This window comes from Pollachius pollachius, assembly GCF_949987615.1.
Source record: "Pollachius pollachius genome assembly, chromosome: 14".
NCBI classification, from domain to species: Eukaryota; Metazoa; Chordata; class Actinopteri; order Gadiformes; family Gadidae; genus Pollachius; species Pollachius pollachius.
The window spans coordinates 7,628,638-7,650,508 of NC_136947.1; the positions used below are offsets into that span (position 1 = coordinate 7,628,638).

The 21,871-nt window shown below is 46.2% G+C and overlaps 1 protein-coding gene across 1 annotated transcript in view; it reads left to right on the forward strand.

The window, feature by feature from the left end:
- tnr (tenascin R (restrictin, janusin)) overlaps positions 1-21,871 on the forward strand; it is a gene marked incomplete at its 3' end in the record, with an annotated part of 64,221 nt that overhangs the window by 15,683 nt on the left and 26,667 nt on the right. Inside the window, exons 7-18 of the mRNA XM_079750490.1 lie at positions 1,310-1,425; positions 3,877-4,027; positions 8,140-8,318; positions 8,765-8,855; positions 9,571-9,653; positions 10,539-10,641; positions 11,899-11,988; positions 12,647-12,780; positions 13,148-13,277; positions 15,535-15,801; positions 20,876-20,995; positions 21,527-21,670. Of these exons, the coding sequence (XP_079606616.1) occupies positions 1,310-1,425; positions 3,877-4,027; positions 8,140-8,318; positions 8,765-8,855; positions 9,571-9,653; positions 10,539-10,641; positions 11,899-11,988; positions 12,647-12,780; positions 13,148-13,277; positions 15,535-15,801; positions 20,876-20,995; positions 21,527-21,670 (1,608 nt within the window). The remainder of the gene's footprint in view (positions 1-1,309; positions 1,426-3,876; positions 4,028-8,139; positions 8,319-8,764; positions 8,856-9,570; positions 9,654-10,538; positions 10,642-11,898; positions 11,989-12,646; positions 12,781-13,147; positions 13,278-15,534; positions 15,802-20,875; positions 20,996-21,526; positions 21,671-21,871) is intronic.

Sequence of the window (21,871 nt, forward strand, 5' to 3'; positions counted from 1 at the left end):
CGATATACGTCCAAACGCAAGGCAGCGTAAGGGTAGCCACCTTGCATTGCAGGAGGGTGTGCGTTTCTCCTCGTAGATGTGCGGTACAACCAAGGACCGTGTTCAGTAAAATAGAGATTGTAACATCGACTTACTACACAACCAGGCTCACCTTCAACACTCAATCTCTCCATCATGCCCTGGAGCAAATCAATAGCAAGACAGGATATCCCATCACTTGGATCGTACTCTCTACCCCTCTCACTCTCTCTCCATACACACACACACATGGACACACACACAAACATGCACACACACACACACATGAAGCACACACACACACACACACACACACACACACACACACACGCGGACACACAAACACACACGCACACATATACACACATAAACACAAACAAGCACACACACACAGTTACGCACACACACAGGCACACAAGAAAACTTATGCATTCGATAACAGATGATGACAGTTTCCAATACGCCGTGATAGCATCAACACCTCGGCTGGCGTAGACGAAAGACGATCCGAGCTGACACAACTGCTTCATGTCACTCTCTCTCCACAAACTCACTCCCACACTCCTCCATCACCTCCTCTGCGCGTACATGAAGAAATGAAGAAAACATTTTTCCACGCACACACCCCCATTCGATCGGCGGAGTTCATTCTGGCTTTGTTGTAATGACATCAAATCGCTTTCAAATCACCAGACTTTGTAGCAAAAAAGATAATCAACCACACTTTCAGAAATAATAGGTTTCTCCTCAATTGACTTCATCATTGTGATTATATAATTATATGTGTATTAATATTTTGCCTAGTTCTATCTTCAAATGACACGTTATTCTAATACGTCCGTCAGCTTAATAGAATCTCTCATGTGTCAGATCAATTTATTTCAGAGTAATGAGGACAGCTCAGGGCAATCATGTCGGATTAGAAAACGCGTATAGTTTTAATCAGAACTCAACCAGGTCACGAAGAATATATAAAGGAATCAATTCAGAAGTGAACCAGATACAAAGAAAAAATAACCTAAAGGCAGTAAGACCGACGGACAAACTGAAAGAAAATGTAGACAGAAAACAGCAAAAAACACAGCAGGAAACAACAGGAACAAAACGCAGGGGAAGGTACAATAGTGTGCGCTGTGCAGGAGAAGGCAGGGGCTGAGAGGGGTGAGGAGAGGGGTGAGGAGAGGGGTGAGGAGGAGAGCGGGGAAGCCAGCTGTACACCACCGGAGAGAGAGACGGAGCGGTGATTGATGAGCGCTGAAGACCAGTAATACATCTCTGGCTACCTCTGTAGATCTCTCAAACCCCAACGGTTTACTCTTCAAATCCATCACCGAGACCACGGTGGAGGTCCAGTGGCAGCCCTTCTACTACTCCTTCGATGGATGGGAGATCAGTTTCATCCCAAAGGTGAGGAGCTGACTGCAGACAGTGTATTTGAACACAAGCACACACACTGTCCATCCCCACCATTGAGAATGGTGGGGGTGGACAGTGTGGTTGTGTGTGTGTGTGTCCTGTGTGTGTGTGTGTGTGTGTGTGTGTGTGTGTGTGTGTGTTTGTGCATGCCTGTGTGTGAGAAAGAGAGAGAGAGAGAGAGAGAGAGAGAGAGAGAGCTACACCCACACCTTCTGAAATCTTGCTTCTAGAACATACACCCACAAACACCCAGCAGCAACTATCGCAATTACTACTCTGTGCCTTTTCAAACATTAAGTCTCCTGAGCGTAGGAAACATTATTTCTACGATTTCTAGCTAGTACTCAGTCAAGCCATGTCGCACTGCTCTAACGGCAGCTGCAATGGATGCATTTTCTTGGGATCTATTCAACATGAACCCCATACCAAATTAGATAAGTGGATTGTATAAAGCTTATTGGCTATTAAGTGGATGAGCCATTAAATCCTTCTCAAGGACCAACCCTCCGCGAGAACCATAACAGTAGCCTGCTCAAAGGCAGAAGGCGAGTACAAAACCTTTCTGTTTCATTCCATCAGTAAACTCTAGGTACTCCCAGCACTCTAATCTCGGCCCCTCTCAAAGTAATTGGTTTTCTTCTTTAAGGTTCTCTCCAGAGAAGGTATCCTTTGGTTGGTTCAGCGTCGGCAGCTTAACTCTGACACTTTGGTATTCTTTGGTGCTTGCTCTTATTTAAAAGGAAAAAGAAAAGAAAATAGAATTCAAACTCGAAAAGGAAAGTTTGCAAATGCAAAGTGAAGTATTAGGGAAAGAAAGAGAGACCAAAGGCGGGATTAACCCTTTCTTACATCTCACCTCCGCTTCCACTGTTGTCAGAAACCTTGTTCTTTTTCCCATGTTTTTCTTTTTGTGGTCATTTTTTCATCCCTCTCTCATCCCCTCCAACCACCGCCGGCCCCTGGGGAAATCATATTAGGAGACTGCAGTTCAGCCCCCTGCGGATTACACCCGGCAATGGGATTGTGAATTTTGACAATCTCGTAATGGAACTAGCCATAAAAGCTTTCGGCCAATGGGGACAAACATGGAACTCACTTTCCAGCAAAACAGAGAGATAAGGCAGACAGTGCTACGTGAGGGAGAGGGGGAAAGAGAGGGAGAGGGAGGGAGAGAGAGAGAGAGAGAGAGAGAGAGAGAGAGAGAGAGAGAGACAGAGAGTTGGATAAACAGAGACTGATGGACAAGCAAAAAGTGAAAGGCCATGATAAAGAGTGACTCAATAAGAGAGCGAGAGATTGAGAGAGTGAGACAGAAAGAGAGAGAGAGTGAAGTATAAAAAGTAGAAAGTGTCTGTGTCTGGTTGATGCGTCGATGCATGCTGCATGAGTGTGTGTATGTCTGTAGGGGAAAGCTATTGTTGGTGCTGAACCTGAGGGTTGGCTGCTTAGTTTACAAGGCCCTCTTATGGCCTTGTAGCAATAGACCAGAGGCTATCTTGTAATTAGAAGTAAAACACATTATACAGAGCATTACTTTTCACACAATTTTTAAATATTCACCAAAGGTTTTTATTACTGCATGACAGCTTTTAACAGTACGATTTTCATTCTGATAGTAAATAAAAAAACAAAACAAAACTTTCAAAAGTATATAAAAAGTGTAAACCTTAATCTGAAGAATATTGAAATTGAGGCATTTGGAGAAGACCGCAGAATTGAACAAAGCAGTTAATTTTCTAATTATGCAAAATAAAACCATTGAAGATGATTATGCCGCAATCACCGTCCACATACTATTAAACTCTAATATAATGGGGATTTCTCATTTTTTAGAGCCACAGTAATTACGACCAACATTTAGTGAGTTTAACGGCGTTCCTTGATGGTTTTCTAGTTGCAGTCATCAAATTGATTGTGCCACTAATTGCGGACGGAACCCATTGGATGAGCAATTTGCAACATGTTTTGATCTTTTAAATAAAGATTTCACGATGTAGGATTCTGGAAAGCTGAAACAGCAGTGTTTATGTGACAGCAGATTATTCTGTCTGGTGTTAGGAAGTCCATTGAAAACTTTCTTCTTTTAAGGATAGCTGTACTAATGGCAGCAATGGCATATCGACCACTGCTTTTACAAAATGTTCCTTGTCATCCAAAATATTGAATCATTTGTAATCCATGTATTGGCTAAAAAACTTTGAAAAGCATTTTCATTGGTGACAACATTTATTGATGTACTAATGTCCATATGATATTACCTGTAATGTACAATAAAAAAATAGGATTTATCAAAATATATGTGTCAAACTGAGATATCTGCTTTTGGGAATGAACTCCTCACAAGTCCGTCCATGTGTCTTATTGACATTCAGGCACCGAAACGCTGTCTTTAACCAACCAGCCCCAACAGTGATGGACCGTGTGTTTCCCTTCCACCTCCAGGACAACGATGGGGGAATGACGGCTCAGCTGCCCAGCACCATCACCTCCTTCCTGCAGAGCGGCCTGCGTCCCGGGGAGGAGTACACAGTCAACCTGGTGGCCCTCAGGGACCAAGGCCGGAGCCAGCCGGTCACTGCAACGGTCACCACGCGTACGTACCCCGCGCCTGACCTGTCGTCACGGCAACCTGCATGGGCTCACAGGGGAACGGCCGCAGAGTCGCAGGAATGGGGTTCCGGTTGCGGTTGAGTGGCTGATGGGAAATGTCCCCCCTGCCCTGTGTCGATGTGTTTCAACACACTGACCGCGTGTTTAGCGTTAACCCCGAAACATTTATGCTTTCATCGAGATGGAATATTACCGAGGGCCTGGTACACACTTGGGTCTTCTGATACGAATCAGTTCAACTCAGTACAACACAATGGAGGAGGATTTATCAATGTCAGGAAGGACCTGTAACAAGTAAAATGTACGATAATACAACGACTCGTGCCTGCTCTTGTTTCCAAGTGCTAATCCACCTTTAAACCTGGCTCCTGCTCATTCGGGGCTTGCCCGCTAATGCTATTCTGCCGAGAATGCACAGATGGATTGTCTGTGAGCGAAACAGAGGAATGGCTGTTGGGGACCAATAATCATGTGTACTCGCCGCCGGCACTTTATATCTGTATCCATAATTAAAATCAACTTGTTGAGTTAGTCATAATTAAATCGGCAAACCGATATCCTGTTTCACTCTCTGTTGGGTTTTGTCTCAATCAGAGAGTATAAAGCAGGTGAGCAGGCTACTAAGAAAGTAGTTTGGAATCTTAAACTATGTTGAGATGGAAACACACACGTGCACACCCACACACACACACACACACACATACACACACATCCACTTCTAAATGAAGATACACTTGGGTATAGAAAATGTCAAATTCGAGAGTAGACAATAAGTCACAGACACACGCTTCCAGGCTTACTGTGCACTCTGGAGACATTAGGGGCCCTCTATGAACACGCACATGCACACACACGCAGAAGCACACACATACAGGCACATGCACAAGCACATACCGACACACACAAACAAACAAACACTCAAACTGAAATTACACTCAGGTATGTACAAACACACACACACAAACACACACACACACACATATGCACAGGCACAGGCACACATGCACACACACATTCACACACGCACATACCGACACAGACACACGCACACACACACACAAACACACACACACACAAGCCCACACCCACACCCACACACAAACATAGGCACGCCCGCCCAGCACAAGGAGAGACCCAGACAATAATAGAGGATGTCACTCTGACGTATTGGCCGGTCCCCCCACCACTTAGGACCCTAATATAACCAGCGCCCCAGTCCTCACCTGAATGACACTACTTAGACAGCCATGCTATCCCCAATCCCAAACTCCTCTGTTACAATCCCAAATATGCGCTCTCCGCAGTCAAAACACCATCCATTTCCTGTCAGCTTGCCGGCCGCCTCCCTGTCAGTTGTAATTAAGTAGGCATTCATTATTCATGTGGCTCCCTCATTAATGTTTGAACGTTATCCTACTGCGAGGCACCTTATTGGATAAAGACAGACGAGGAGGCAGAAAAAAAGGAAACAAATTTGAAGGCCCTTAATTATTCATATCGGTAAAGATTTATCTTTCCTTGGAGACTCGGGATGTCTGGGTGGGTAGTGTGTGTGTGTGTGTGTGTGTGTGTCTGTGTGTGTGTGTGTGTGTGTGTGTGTGTTGAGAAAGGCGGAGGGTAGGAGGACCAGAAGGAGACCTCTGAAACGTCAAAAAGTTGCCCATGAACAGAGGAACTGTCTTTCTCAGGGCAGGTTTTATAGCACAGACCCCATGGGGCCAATTTGAAATGTCCCAGTGCCTTGAGAACCGAGGTGGACGGGCCGTACGCATGCCGGCTCTTCGTCTAGGCCCCTACAGATGTGGAGGGGGTTAGAGGGTGACATTCTGAAGAGCGTTCTGTGGCCCGTCGTGCGAGTCCACCGGTGGGAAGATTGACGTGGACATGCATAATGCAGCGCGAACCCACGGAGAGTGAGTGAGGGTGCCATTGTAGAAAGGAAAGTGGGACGAGAAGGCTCCAGACGCAGTTTGACCCAGAGCCTGCACACGGCGGTTATTATTTCATCTATAATGAGCTATAATGAATAACGAGCTATAATGAATATATGTTTTTAAAGTTTTTTGTTTTTTCTAAGTTGAAGAGGCTTTTGTCGGTTTCATGTATCTTTTATTTCCATTCCATTAGCGGTCCACACTGAGGGACGGTTTGATGTGCAGATATTTCTCCCTCTAATGCAACCCTAGATCTAATTATCTCTGGTATTGGAGGAGAGGTCACAGGCCCTATCTATTTTCTGCCTCTGATGAGTGGAAAAAGAGAAAAATCGATGATGAGGTTCAGTGATTGTGAATGGGGTTTGATCCCTGCCGGGCGAGAGCTTACAAACGGGGGGGGGGGGCAAGGACCAAGAATCTTTTATTTATTATCAGCCCTTAAACTTTAAAGTTAGGGTCATTTCTATCCATAAAGTACTCATTATCCATCGTTAATAACTTATTTCTAGTATAAAAATGTATCTGTTATTGGCATTCAGCGATTGGCCATGGCTCTCTCTGGTCCTTGAAGGTTTGGCAGTTTTGATGTGTGTGTTTGTGTGTTATATAAATAGGTATATATAGTTGTTAATAATACCCTTGTAACTTAAAGAGCCAGTGAACCAAAATCCTTTCGTGGGTGTAAAAGCAAAGACAAATTGCCAGTCTCCCCAAAGCACGATGCAAACGTTGTACTTTACTTCAAACATCATTTTGTGAGGCTGAAGTGTCTGTTAGTATACTCCTTGACATCATGACCCTGGGACATCAGTGGCGAGGTGTGTGTGGGTGTGTGGAGCTCCGTCTGGACAGCCGTTGATTTTGATAATCGTGTCTGAGAGAGGGTTGGGCTTCCTGCACATAAATGGCGTTTAATGCTTTGGATGTGTGAAGCTCCGTCTGAGCAGCGGTTTGTTTCATTGTCAGTGTCCGAGTGTGGCCCATTTCGTACACACGTCATTATAGCGCCCATTCTAAAAAAGTATGACTAAATTGACGTAGGTCTTAACAAGCCCCCCCTCCTTCATAGAACTCTGCCAAAAACGATTTTATTAAAATCTCATTGTGTTTGAATTCCAGCCTTTTTAGACACAGAAATTCAGTCAGTATATAATTGACAAAAAGAAAACATGCAATGACATGAAGTGTGTACACAGAACTGCTTTAAAAAACACATAACACTGTTGGAATAACGGAGTCTCATCAAATTAATTAATAAAATATCAAACCCTATGCATCATTGTTCCGTCACGCTCTTGTGTCATACAGTTCTATGGTTCCCACCTAGCACACAACGTCTTTTGGACGTTGATATCTGGGCTAGAGGGGATTTAGCCCAGATATCAACGTCCAAAAGACGTTGTGTGCTGGGTGGGTTACATCCAACAACCTTATCTTAGTTTCTCTATTCCATTATTCCAACAGAGGGTACTTAGAGCTCTGTGTTGCTTATAGCGACCAAGCCAATACTACATTAAGCTTTGAACCGCACTGAAGTTGGAAAAATCGAACGCGACGCGTTTGATGGGTGCACTCCATCTCATCGATTAGCGGACGACATCGGCAATACGCGGCAGCGACGCCGCTCCGCACGTGCACTGTGCACGTAAGCATGGGGGCTGGTTTGAGCGAGGGACCGACGTGCACGTTGATCGGGACGGGATTGGGGGTCCAACTCGTCAAGGTCCGCTCGTCCGCTTGTGAACCGAGGACGGGTAATGGGACAGGACGTGTATCGGGTTTCCTCTGGTCGACACGGTGCAGATGATTGGTTGGTTAGTTGGTCGTTAGTGACATGTGATCATGTGATCATAGGAGAAGCATTGTGCTGCCAGAGTAGGCCTTAGCGGTGATTCAGGGGAGTGTAGGAGTGAAGGATGATTGTTTTGAGCTGCACTGGGGCTTGGACTGTCTTGAAACAGAGGTTTTGAACTCGCAATGAGATTGTAAACGCTTAAATGAAAATATGAAATATTTAAATCCTCGTAAGAAAAAAAGGAAATAATGTCACATAAGATCAGAAAATACAAAGCATTTTTTAATTTTACGTCAAGCGTGGATTCAGACAATGACTCCAAGTCACTTGTTTCCTGTTTGTCTCTTGTCCCGCCCCCTCCAGTGATCGACGGCCCCACCCAGCTGGTGGTGCGTGACGTCTCCGACACGGTGGCGTTCGTGGAGTGGACCCCGCCCAAGGCCAAGATCGACCAGATCGTGCTGCGCTACGGCCTGCTGGGGGGCGAGGGGCCACGGACCACCTTCCGCCTGCAGCCCACCCTCAGCCAGTACTCACTACAGGTCAGGAGAGAGAGAGAGAGAGAGAGAGAGAGAGAGAGAGAGAGAGAGAGAGAGAGAGACAGAGAGAGAGAGAGAGAGAGAGAGAGAGAGAGAGAGAGAGAGAGAGAGAGAGAGAGAGAGAGAGAGAGAGAGAGAGATTATTAATCTGACATGTTGTGATATCTAACCTATCTCTACTCTCCTAACACTGCTGACTCACTGTGCCTCAGTGGCTATAAGCCAATCAGAGTGCTTTTTACGTTCACTATCTGTATGATTTAGGCATTTTTGACGCTTAATACAAGACAAACCTTAAAATATGTGTTTGTCATCTATTTGACTTAGGCATTTTTTAACACTAAATAGATGAATCTTAAAATATGACTTCCTAGCCTCATTATGCTATGAGGCTAACGCTAACCAGTAGAGAGACCTGAAGGCCTTCTCCCTGCGCGTCCGTCCCCCAGGTGCTGAGGCCTGGCTCCCGCTACCATGTGTCTGTGAGCGGGGTGAGGAGAGGCAACGAGAGCGGCCCCGTCTCCACCGAGTTCACCACCGGTGAGACCACTCTCATGGAGGCACATGTGTGCCGTGGCGCGCGTGCGCGCGCGCGCGTGTGTGTGTTTGGTTCTGTGTATGCTAATAAAAAGCCTCAGGATTGATAGCTGGGGCAGGCACCGCTGCCAGGCCATATTGAAGGAGCTGGGTAACATCTGCTCCGAACTCACGTTTTAGTTCGGAAACGTTATTTATGGCAGGCGACTGTTTACTGATCTTTGATGGGTGAACAGATGAACATCCACCGTGTAATGTTGTTTTCCACTGGGTAGAGGGTGTTGTTATAGACGCTACGTCAAGGAACATGACACTAACTGTAATTTCGGAAGACGTAAAATGCGGAACGTCGCAAGATACTCAGATGCGTAAAAAAAAGCCGAAACAGTCGACGTGCATGAATAAGACATGTAATGAAGACTAATTATGCCTTACATTGTCTGTGACTCCTCCAGGGAAATATACATGTCCTGCTATGCATTAATAAAACTCCTCTACCGTTTTATACCTACTACATGAGAGCGTTTAACACCAAGGCCGGTCCACTTGTGACAAGTAGTCAGCGACACTATTAATAGCATGGCGACTTTATAAAACGCACCACCTATGACCAAGACATTAGATCCTGTTGTATGAATTGCTGATGTTGACCTGCGAACCGTTTTTTGAGAAATGGTCTCACTGTCCCCAACATTGTCAGTTTTATCGTTCTTCTCAGAGATTGATGCCCCCAAGAACTTGCGGCTGCTGTCCAAGACCTCCACCACTCTGGAACTGGAATGGGATAATAGTGAGGCAGAGGTCAGTGTTGCAGTCCCGACTTCCCCCTTGGGTGGTGCCAGATATGTGGGGAGTGTGAATGCTTTGTGTCTCTTCAGGATCTGCTCTCACTTGGGAATATAATACACTGCAAACAATCCTGAATAGGCATGGACAAGCCATCAATTGTATAATAATTGTATATCATGTTAAAAGCTCCGTTAGGTTGGGCTAAAGCTCAACAAGGATAAACAGTAAAGTTCCTCTCAACAAACCAAGTGTGAAAGCCGATTTCTTGAGCCTCTTCACAAACCCAAGCTTAAGCCAAGAGCACAAAAGCGTAAAGCTTCTGATCTTTCTTGCATTCTTGTCTTCACACCGGCACCATATTAAATCCCACACAGGGCATTTCAATTGATCAGCTGAAGGAAATCGCTGGCAAAACACAAAAGCTCCATGCCGGAGAAAACACGCTCCGCAGTGAAATTCATAAAGCAGTGATCTCTATGTTTGACTCTATGTTGTGCATGGTACACCTGAGCTATGCTGTGTTCAGGCCTTTGCAGTCACACCTTCATGAGCAGTTCAGAGTTCGCTTGGACTCTACATAGCCCCCCCACCCCTCTTACGCAATTATTCTATGTTGTACATCCTTGCACTTGAAAATAGTACTTAGCGTTGTGTAACATCTTATCTAAGCTATCTTTGTTGCATACGGGGAAGGGTTTATCCTACCAATTGTTAGTGCTTGGTGATTGGTTCTATCAACATCCTTACTGTACCGACAGCGGTATATTGTTTCTCTTTCTTCTGACAAATGTACTCCTTGTAAGTCGCTTTAGATAAAAGTGTCTGCCAAATGCAATAAATGTAAATGTACAAATGAGACTCCAACGTGAATCTAACAGCGAATCTGTTTATGTGGAGGTGGAGGGCTACCAGGTGGTGTACAGCACCCTCGCAGGAGAACAGTACGACCAAGTCGTCGTGCCGCGCAACGAAGAAGCCACCACCAAGACCACCCTGACAGGTGCGCTAGCAGCAGCATGTCACGTCTGACTCCATTCAACGAACCTTCATTTCAAAAGCACACCCCCTTCAATTATTCATCATATTCCTCTCCTTCATAATGACCCTGTGAGAGCGAGTTTAGGAGCCTTACAACATTCTGCCTTTCCTGTTTTGTTCCTATCAGATAGGATATTATGTAGCCTGGTCCTGCCAGACCCTCGTACTTCACTTAATTTGTACAGTGAGTCTGGACTTACCCAATTGACAAACGTTAACTCACTTGAAGGCGGGTGTCTGTTGAAATTGAAAACTATTGGATCTGCCCAGGGCCACTCTGGATCTGCCATAACCAATCTCCAACGTTTGGCAGGGAATCACGTTGCGCGCAGGCTGTAAACAAACCAAACACGTGCGTGAAGATCTCCTTCAACGAGAGCTGACTTTAACGTCATTGTTCTCAGCCACTCCCTCTGTTCGCTGATTAGACGCAGAAAATTTAGACTGAGAAAACCCACTGACCTACCGCAGACCCAGACCTACTACTGAAGGGAAATTCAAATTGAGCGGAAGTACTTAGGCGGGCCAGGCTAGATATTATGTAGCCCACATGATAAGGTGTAATAGGCGCGATGGGTTTTACCTCCAACGCCACCACTCTTGGTGATGTGAATGCGGTGGCCAGGCTTCTTGTTACCCTGTGGCGCTATTGAATGGCTGTCACGAGAGCAGGGGTCGGTAGGGGAGGGGGTTTGTAAAAAAAGGAAAGGGTGATTTAAAGGGCACAGGCAATATAAAGGAGTCGGGGCTGGGGTTCCGCTGGGGCGTTTTGCGGTGTCAAAGCATCGCTCCCCGGCCACTCTCATTTCCTTTCATTCTCCCGCCGCACTCAGCTCTGTGTCGGGTGCACGGCCTGGTACTACCTCGGTGCACCTTGTGTTCTTTGTGTCCTTCTTTTATGAGTCTTTTAAAAAGGTTCCTACGAGGTAAAAGTATTAGGTATTGGTCTCACCGAGTGATCTTGAATGATACCGACAGTATGTGTTTTGGTGTCTAGCAGTAAACCATGTCATTGGACAAAATTGTAGAGTAAATTCAGTGCTTATAGATCCCCATTTATCTGTATGGCTCTCTCTGTATGTCTCTCTCTCTCTCTCTCTCTCTTTGCGTGTCACGCTTTGCGTGTCTCGCTTTCTGTCTCTCTTCCTTTCCTCTCTCTCACTCTCCCTCTCACTCACTCTTCCTCTCTCACTCTCTCTCTCCATCATCTCCAATGTAGGCCTGATGCCAGGTACGGAATATGGTATCGGCATATCTGCAATGCAAGGCGCCAACCAGAGTACACCAGCAACCATGAACGCCAGAACAGGTAACATAGTTTATATTAACCCCAATGTGTTACATATCTAGGACAGTCATTGTTTATGAGGAAGCATAAAAACACCACAGGTCCATTTAGCTGCTTTGTCTTTTGAATCCCAAATTTGTTTCAGGTCAGTGCTCTTGAACAAAACCATTACGAAGAAGTGCTATTCGAGGGAAATAAGCAGATCTAACTTTGGCACGATGTCAATGTTTCAGTGGCTTTTTAAAATTCCAGGTTTAAGGTTTTGTAAAAGCATTTGTCTCTCTCAAAAGAGAGAGAAAAATCATACATCATTAGATTCATATATTTTTTGTGAAAAACCTTTGACTAAGTGCAAACCTTTTGACACTTTAATGTTGGCTATACTTAATCCTCTAAATATGTGATTAAAATGTCTATCAGATAAATGTTATGTAAAACTGCTGTTGGTTGCAAGAGGAAAGTCTTCATGTTCAGTTTTTTTGTTGTCATCTTCATGCATTTGTAGCACCTGCAACAGATGTGTGATGTTTGATGCGGGCACTCAAGTCATGTCAAATCTTGTTTTTTTTGTTGCATTTTTCTTTGTTTTTTTCATCCACGTGGATGGTATTTGCCCTCCGAATGTCTTGATAGGCTAGTCCCCCTTACGCCCCGTCCGTTCCCCTGTGTCTTTCGTTAGGTCTGGACGTTCCACTGGACCTCACCGTCACCGCCTCGACAGACAACACCATCACTCTGGTGTGGGGCGTGGTATCAGGCCCAATCGATCACTACAAAGTTACATACACATCCTCCTCCGGCACCACCACTGAGGTAACTGGTCCACGGTCGGCTGGGTGGGTGGTTGGGTGAAGGGGTGCATGGTTGGATGGCTGGACTGTTCAGTGGATTAATGGAGCACGGATAAGAAAGATGATAGGAGGCAGCGAGGATGGATGCACATGTGGAGGCTTGATGGATAAAGCATGGATGGACATACAGATGTAAAGTTAACACATAGGATAGATTGTGGAGCTGCCAGGGACCGATATCAGATAGAAAAAGAGCCAGGTATGACAGCTACGAAGATAAATATACGGCTAACCCATTTTTTCTTTTGCCAAACAGCCATCCGGGATCGACACGGCCGTTCATCTTCCCAGGCTTTTAACTAGCGCCCTAATCTTTTCTCTTCCTTCAGAAAACTGTTCCTAAGGATGTGACTACCACCACTCTGACTGATCTAGAGCCCGGCACGGAATACACCATTACCGTGGCCGCGAGGAGGGGGAGGCAGCAGAGCACCGCCGCCACCATAGATGCCTTCACAGGTAGCGTAGCAAAGGCATGTTGAGATACGCATCATATTGATTTGGACCGGCCCTTAAAGTGATTACCATTGCAAAAAGATATATATTTTCTTGTCACACTTTGTGTATGCAATTGAATGTCTGTACTAACTTAAAAACTTTTTTGGAAGACCTTGAGGAATCAATGGCTGGGTGCTGTGGTACAGCGTTATTACTTGCCATTATCCAATATAATGACTTCAGCTCACAGTTTGTTCATAGGAAGCTCTGAAAGATTTCGTTGTGGCTCTTGGTCAGGGTAGTGGAGCTAGCTTTGAGAACAGATGAAGACCTGAAAGAGACAGCGTTGTTTCAAAAAAAATTATATGCGGCAGAAGGGTAAGTAAAATCCAAAGAAAATCGACTCGGGGAGTCTTTGAAGGAAGTAATTAGCTTAAGTAAATCATTCCCAGGAGCTAATGACCGAGTGTTCTCTAATTGCGCCGGTAAATGCATGAGTGTTTCTTCTTTTTCTACATTCCCATTCCTTCCACCCCCGTTCTCCTTCTCGCTAGCTTCCACCCTCTTGCTCACCTTTTGTCTCTCTCCTACACCCCCATCTCTCTCTCTGCACCCAGGAGATCATTTCATCCATAAAGGGGGTTGGCTTTTTCCGAGAACCCATTTTCATCCATCAACCCCTTCTGACAACCCCCCTCCCCTTTCCTATTTTGGTCGGGATCTATTAAATTGAGCTGTTTGTATTAAACGGGCTGGGGTAGGGGGGAGGGGGGCGGCTGTGATTGTCTTCAGGATGCCATGCGGTGGCATGATATGACATGTGTCGATCCACTGTGACGATCCGCCGTCCCCGTGCATCAAACGGCGCTCCCCGCTGTCAGCGGCCGCCTAATTGGCTGTCATTTTCCCCTGAGTCATTCCCCTCCGGTTTCGTGACACCAACGCCTTTGTCGCAGTTGTCACGGTAATGATCACCGCCGTCGTCGGGTTCCGTTGTCGCCTTTCTTACTTTTGACCTCCTTTAACAAACACGATCCTTGTCAGAGAGGAGGGTGAGGAGATTAGAGGGAGAATATCCTGATAAAAAAGACAAACAAGACGACTTGTGGAAGGGACTGGATGATGAACGAGAGAGAGAGAGAGAGAGAGAGAGAGAGAGAGAGAGAGAGAGAGAGAGAGAGAGTCATAGAAAGGAAATAAATAATGAATGGCCTGTCAGGAGCTGTCATTCCCGCCCATCTTCTGTTTAATCGGCCATGTTGGCAGAGTCTGTTAAATGGTGTTTGGATGAACTCGTCTTCCTGAGCGGCTTTGGGATTAGCCCTTGCTCCTGAAGGGACCAGGTAACGAGTGCACCTCCAAAGTGGCCACTTGTCCTTCTTTCTTTAACTGTCAAGGTGTCACTTAAGGGAACATCCATCAGGCCGCAGATGAGATGCTTTCATCCCCCCACCAACATTTTCTGTGTTCTATCCATTCCATGTATTTTCAACACCTCCAGCGCGCTGCCTCAAAACTGTTCCTCGCTAACACCACATACTTTCACTCTCACATCTACACATCTCGGCAACTTCAAGGTTGTGCCAATTTGTGGAGTTCCTTTGTTGTTTTTTCATCAACAGCCCAGATGGTTTGTGAGTTCTAAGACAAATGCAAATTAAACCATCGTCCTGTTAATGATGAGTGATCTTATTATCATCTCCTATATGTTTCACCATCATGAGAACCACCATCGTCTTCATCCTTACTTCCTCAAACATCCAGACAACATACCGACTGTTTTTTTTGATAACTTTGTTAACTTGTGCGTGCAACTTTCTCTGCATTTGAAATATTTTGACTTGGAATTCTTTGAGTTCCGATACAACCCTGAACTGCAATGTGTTATGAGTGTAGCAACCTTCAAGAAGTAGCAAGAAAGTAGTAAAAAAACAACAAAAGATAAACAACTGGTATTTGTATCGGTGCTGGACTCACACCCAACAACAAATCCCCAGGCATCCAACAGACTCTAACCATCACCACCTATGTGAGGAAATTCATCAGTTATTCATCTTCATCATCACCAGCTGCAACGCACCCTTCATCATCTCCATGACAACTCTCATGGCATCCTCATGACAACCCATGGCTGCATTCTCATCACCATCTCTTCAGCGTTATCGGCACCAACCCCACGTCTCCATCAGGGGGGGGGGGGGGGGGGGGGTTCCATCAGGGTGCGACCCCCTGGAGTGACCCCCCCCCCGTATTGTGCCCGGTCGCCCGTCCCTCCCAGGCATCCGGCCTGTGACCCACCTCTACCTGTCGGACGTGACGTGGGACTCGGCTGCGGCGGCGTGGAGTGCTCCGGCGCCGCCCGCCGACCTCTTCATCCTCAGCTACGCCTCGGCCGATGGGACGGACACCTCCAAGGTGACCCTGGAGGGCTCCAGGACCCGCTCGCTGGTGCAGGGCCTACTTCCGGCCACGCACTACACCGTCAGCCTGATCACCATCCAGGGCGACGCCACGTCGGAGCCCGTCGACGCCCCGCTCACCACAGGTGAGTCTCCGTCGCCGCGGGGACGGGCCCTAAAGTTAAACCGATCCCTTCACGGCAACCAAAAGGGGATGGATGGAGGTGGGGCTGTTGGCAGCCGTGCGTGTGGGTATACACGGCGGATGCACTATGTGAGCTGAAGGCAAGTCTATTTGCATAACGCCTTTATCACGATGACAAGCTGCTCCAAATGACCCCCCGGGAATACACAGCGAAGACGGAGGTTTGGAGGTTGGACGACCGGGGTTTGACCGACACAACACTTGTTTTTCTCTTGAGTCTTAAACCGTGCGGTTCGAGATTCAATTCCATCAGCACTTGCTGGCTGACGTCGATTTTGATCCGTCTGCACACAAACAAGAAACTGCGAGGTTCCCATGGCGATGTCGATTTCCAATAATGGTCATCGCGTCGCGTATCGATCAGCGATGCGGCGGCCCTGTCGCCGGTGGAATAATAAAGGCATGCGGTTGGCTGGCCTCGCGGTTCGCTGACGGAGAGAGAGCAGCAGCAGTGGAGGTGGAGGTGGTGTTGGAGGTGGTGGGGGCTTGGGGACAGCAGCAGCAGGAGTCAGATGAGGCTGCTGATTTACTGGAGCTAAAGTGCTGACCCTGTGCGGCTAGGTCGCTGATACCAACCTCCACGGCCACATCTAAAGGATATTTAAAAATGTGCTGACCTTAAAATGTGCGTACTAATGAGGGGCAATGATGGGGAGGGTGGGTGGGGGAGTAAAGAGGGAATGGATGAGATGAAAATAGTTCCATTCACATAGATACAAAGACAAAAACTTTCACACACTAACTTAAACTTAAAGACCTACAGAACCAATGTTAGAAAAGTTAAATTAGCTCTAAAGAAAGGTTCCTTTTGTCAGCACGGTCATGTCGTCAGTCTTTCCCATCTATCCATCAACATTTACCTGTGGGCTTCTCCCAACCCCTGATGCGTCCATGCGATCTAATGGGCCCATGTGTTGCTGCTGGATGCAAATTACCTGCTGCTGAGTGGACTTTCTGGTGCTTTGAACTTAACTGCCCTGAGAGGAGAGAGTACACAAAAGGCAACGGTGAACTCTGTGGAAGAGTGGCTTTCTATGAATACTAACGCAGAGAGAGTGTCAATTAAAAGTGTCGCCAAATTGCATCAAAGTCCATCAAAGTTATTAGTAAAAAGTTAAAGATAAGGATAATGGATAGCAAATGGTGGCGTCGTGAACAAATTACACTGCGTTTTCAAAAGCTGTGGAAGGGGATTATTGTATTTCAGATTCATCCCCAGGCCTTACAGTACCGCAGACTTCCTCTACTATTTTCTATCTCTCTCACCCATCGTCTTTGGTTGGTTGAGAGACCCACCAACCCATACACACACACATGCACATGCACGCACACGCACACACACGCACACACATTCACCTACCCATACACACACACACACACACACACACACACACACACACACACACACACACACACACACACACACACACACACACACACACACACACACACACACACACAATTGCATTGCTGCCGTTGTCTTTCTCGCCACCCTTCATTTGTGCGTTAATGTGTCAATGTGCGCAATTCTATCGCCAATTAGCCTTGTTTGGACAGGAAGTGGGGGATCGGGGGAGGGGCCTGTCAGAAACAGATGTCACTGCATTGAGCCTGCCGTTCACACCTGGAATGACTGAGACAATCAGGGACGAGAGAGAGAGAGAGAGAGAGAGAGAGAGAGGGAGAGAGACAGAGACAGAGAGAGACTAAAGGCGAGCAAGAAAATGATTGGGAAAAGGAGAGACTGTGAGCAGGTGAATAAGGGAGGGTGAGAGAGAGAGAGAGAGAGAGAGAGAAAGAGAGAGACCAACAAAGAGAGAGAGAGACCAACAAAGAGAGAGCGTGAGAGTAAAGCAAGCAAGATAATGATTGGGAAAAGGAGAGAATGTGAGCAGGTGAATAAGGGAGGTTGAGAGCGAGAGAGAGAGAGAGAGATAGAGAGAGAGCAGTCTCATTTCCTTAGGCTAAGGAATGAGTGGGCGGATGCACTCTATGTTGTCGTCAAGCGCACTTTGTTTGAGTATTTCTCAGATTCATCGCTCCTCTTTGTTGTCTCCTACCCTCTCCAAGATGTGATTGTATAGGGTTATAAATATGTAGAGGAGAGGCGGTTGAGGTGCCCTCCTCCCACACCTTGACCAGGGTTGTTTGTATGCTGCCTATGTTAATTTGTGCTGCTTTTGTTTGCGAGTATATAGGAACCATAGGATAGCATAGGATAACGTCATTGGAAAACAGGCCCTTAACCAGTAGCCTTAGCTCGACCTATGCCCAACCTGCACGTTTAATAACACTTTTAATGACTAAAATGATTGAAGCCTTCAGTTATCCCCCCCCCCCCCACACACACACACACACACACCCCGCTTACGCACCTATTGTATGTTCTACGTCCTGGAACTTAATTTACGCACTTATTGTATGTTGTACGTCCTGGAACTTAATTTACGCACTTATTGTATGTTGTACGTCCTTGCACTTAAAAATAGTGCTTAGCATCCTGTAGCATCTTACCCTAGCTATCTTTGATATATACGGGGAACGGGTTAACCTAACGATTGTCAGTGCTTTGCACTTGGTTCTTTAAAAATCCTTACTATACCGAAAGCAATATGTTGTTTCTCTTTCTTCCGATAAATGTACTTTTTATAAGTGTCTTTGGTTAAAAGCGTCTGCTAAATGCCCAAAATGTAAATTTATATGCATTGTTACTACTACCACTCAAAAGGCTAAACCTAGGATTTTAGGACAGTTGGTATATAATGGACACCTGCACCGATCTTCTTGAAACTACATGCATGTGTTTGTGGTTTGATCCCTTATTACACCATCCACCGTTCACTGTTTACTGAGTAAGAAATAAAAGGGGAGGTGATTGTAAAATATAGCCTTTATCAATTATATCAGAGTCTAATGAGGCGTCATTAGCATTTCAACATCGTTTTCACTTTGCATCCAAGACTATGTTCCTTGTGATGATTGAACACCAAGCCAAACACAAGCACAAGGCAATACACCCAACACAAGGGAAAACAAACGTCTTCCTCTCTACTTAGTAAGACTCTAGGTCATACTAAGCTGCTTCCCCTTGCAAATAAAAACAAAACAAAAACAAAAACAGGAAAGCGACAGAACATAACCTCTCGCAGCCCGCTCTTGCAAACTAAACATAATTAGCAGGATATGCACACATGAATAATCACAAGTTGTTTAAAATGCTGGATTATTCCATAGCCACAGAATTGAAATGAGCCCGCGGCCAGGGAGTTATTAATTGCCCCCCTTCTGCATGTGACTAGCAGCCATTTTTCTTTTGGAGATATGAGCGAGGGGCTGAGGTGGTTGGTTTAAAAGGTGTGCCCATCTGGCTCGCTGTCCACAATGCCAGGCTATCTTTCACTGCCTTTAGTTTTCCCTCTCACTCGCTCTTACTCTCTCTGTCTCTCTGTCTTTCTCTATCACTCGCTCATTCCCTCACTCATTCACTCTCTGACTCTCTGTCTCACTCTCTCTGTCTCACTCTCTCTCCCTCTCCCCTCTCTCTCTCGCTCTCTCTCACTTTCTAGCTATCTCTCACTCTCTCTCGCTCTCTCTCCCTCCCTCTCTCTCTCTATTTCTCTCTCTCTCTCTCTCTCTCTCTCTCTCTCTCTCTCTCTCTCTCTCTCTCTCTCTCTCTCTCTCTCTCTCTCTCTCTCTCTCTCTCTCTCTCTCTCTCTCTCTCTCGCGCTCTCTCTCTCTCTCTCTCACAGTATATCTCGTCAGAAGCTATACCAATGCCCATCAGTTTCATTGTTTGCTGACATTGTTTGGGCGCCAACCTTTTCCATGTAAACACTATGGCTCCCAGGGGACTTATAAACAAACTGACAACAAGGTTAATCTCATCTCGGTGAACTGGGCACTTTTTCACAACAAACGCCTCCTCGTGGGACGGATTAAAACAGTGACAGGCTTTATGTAAAAAACGAAAATATGAAAATAAAATAAACAAGATCAATAAACACGGTCTAATGGGTTTTGCTGTGACTTGCAAAGGACAACTCTGATTATGCAAATAGCTCCAAGTGAATAAGTATATACACAGGGTAAAGTGATTTATGTAACAGGAGGTGAAGGGTCTTGTCACAGAAGCCCCTCACACAACGTATTAACAACAACAACATTAAATATATATACTTTTCATTCTACTTACTTTGACGGGGGATAAAACTCAGTGCTTTCTGGCCCGAGAGTTCATCACCCCCCAACAGAGGTTAGGATAGTGTTACAAATAGTGCAAAAAAAACAATTTCTCGGTCTTCATTCAGTAGGAGCGGTGATGAGCACAGCACGTTGCGTGCGGTGCACTGCAAGGTGGTGCAAGCGGTACGCTTACTTAGCAGTTGAATAGATGTCATCTTTTGGTGGGTGAACCTTAATTGGTAACTGCTGATGGGTTTCAGCAAGGGCGGTAACACACTGTTAACCTGAGAGCCTTCTTCAAGTTCAGCTGTGACCTGCCGTCTTTGAAATACAACGTTTTGCACTCACCTCCCTCTTGAGTTTTTCGTGACAGCTATTCTGTTGGGCTGCTCAACAGGAGCCTTCCTCAGAGGCTACAGATATCTGGGAGATGTGGTCAATCTTGCAGGAGTAATTTAAACCTGTTTTCGGGCCGCTCAGATAATGAACCCGCCGGGCAGCTTGTCTGCTTGAACGGCGACCCTCGGAAACAACTGAGTGCAATGATATTCTATCTGCCCTCCAGGAGGCCATCACACACTTTCCTGTGATCTTAAACTGTGCTATTGCTCGCTCTCCCTCTCTTTGTCTCTGTTTCTCTCTCTCTCTCTCTCTCTCTCTCTCTCTCTCTCTCTCTCTCTCTCTCTCTCTCTCTCTCTCTCTCTCTCTCTCTCTGTGTATCTCTATCTCTATTTCTCTCTTTCTCTCTCTCTGTCTTGACTCTCTCTCCCTTCCTCCCTCTCTCCCTCCCCGTCGCCCTTCTTTCTCTTATTGTCTCTCTCTCACATGTTTAGGCATGGACCCTCCCAAGGAGATGACCATGTCTCTGGTGACGGAGGACTCAGTGACCATCTCCTGGATCAAACCTCTGGCCCCCTTCGACTACTACAAGATGTCCTACCAGTCGGCTCGAGGTAGGACTGACACAACCTGTTCACCAACGATGCCCACCTTGTCCTCCTCATCAGCACATCTGTGTCTCAGAGGAAGGATGACGTCACCATTGTGCATTAGTTTGGTTTTTTTTATGGATGTAAAGTGTTAAAGTGTTTTTGAGTGGGTGAGGCCCACACCGTGGACATTGGCAGTTGGAGGGGAATAATGCATTTATGTAATCGTGACTATCACCTTGACATCACCCTCTGTTCATTTTGAACCGTGGGCCATATTTAATAAAGAGTTTCACAGCTTCCAAAACAACTGCTGCAGCTTCAACCGTATCCTATATTCTGTGAAACACACAACACAACATAACACGCAACACAACATACCATTAGCAACATCAACTACGCCGCATGCTGCAAACTCAAACGCGTTACGCGCTGTTTCGCGCGCACATTGCACACAGACACCTCTAAACACGCAGTCAGCGAGCCAAATAGATCCGATGTTTACGGCTGATTCCAGCACGATTATCGTTGTTAACTCCGCTGTTCCCTACTCAGGCCGAGTGGACAGCCTGGTCATTGACAGCGACGTCACCAACTACACCTTGTCCAGTCTGTTCCCCGCCACCGAGTACGAGATCAGCCTCACCGCCGTGATGGGCAGCCAGGAAAGCAAAGCGGCCAGCGCGGCTGTCTTCACAGGTGAGGAGACGCGCTAAGGGAACGCTACACCGGAAGCCCCTTTCCCACTGGACACAAACGCTAGCATCCACCGCTCAGTGTTGTCTTCAGTGGAGAGGGTTGCCGTCGGCATTTGTGATTCATGATCGGCGCTGATGGAAACAGTGATTGACACCTTGGTGGACTTGCACATTTTCACCCGTTCTTTTAAGGCTCAACGCC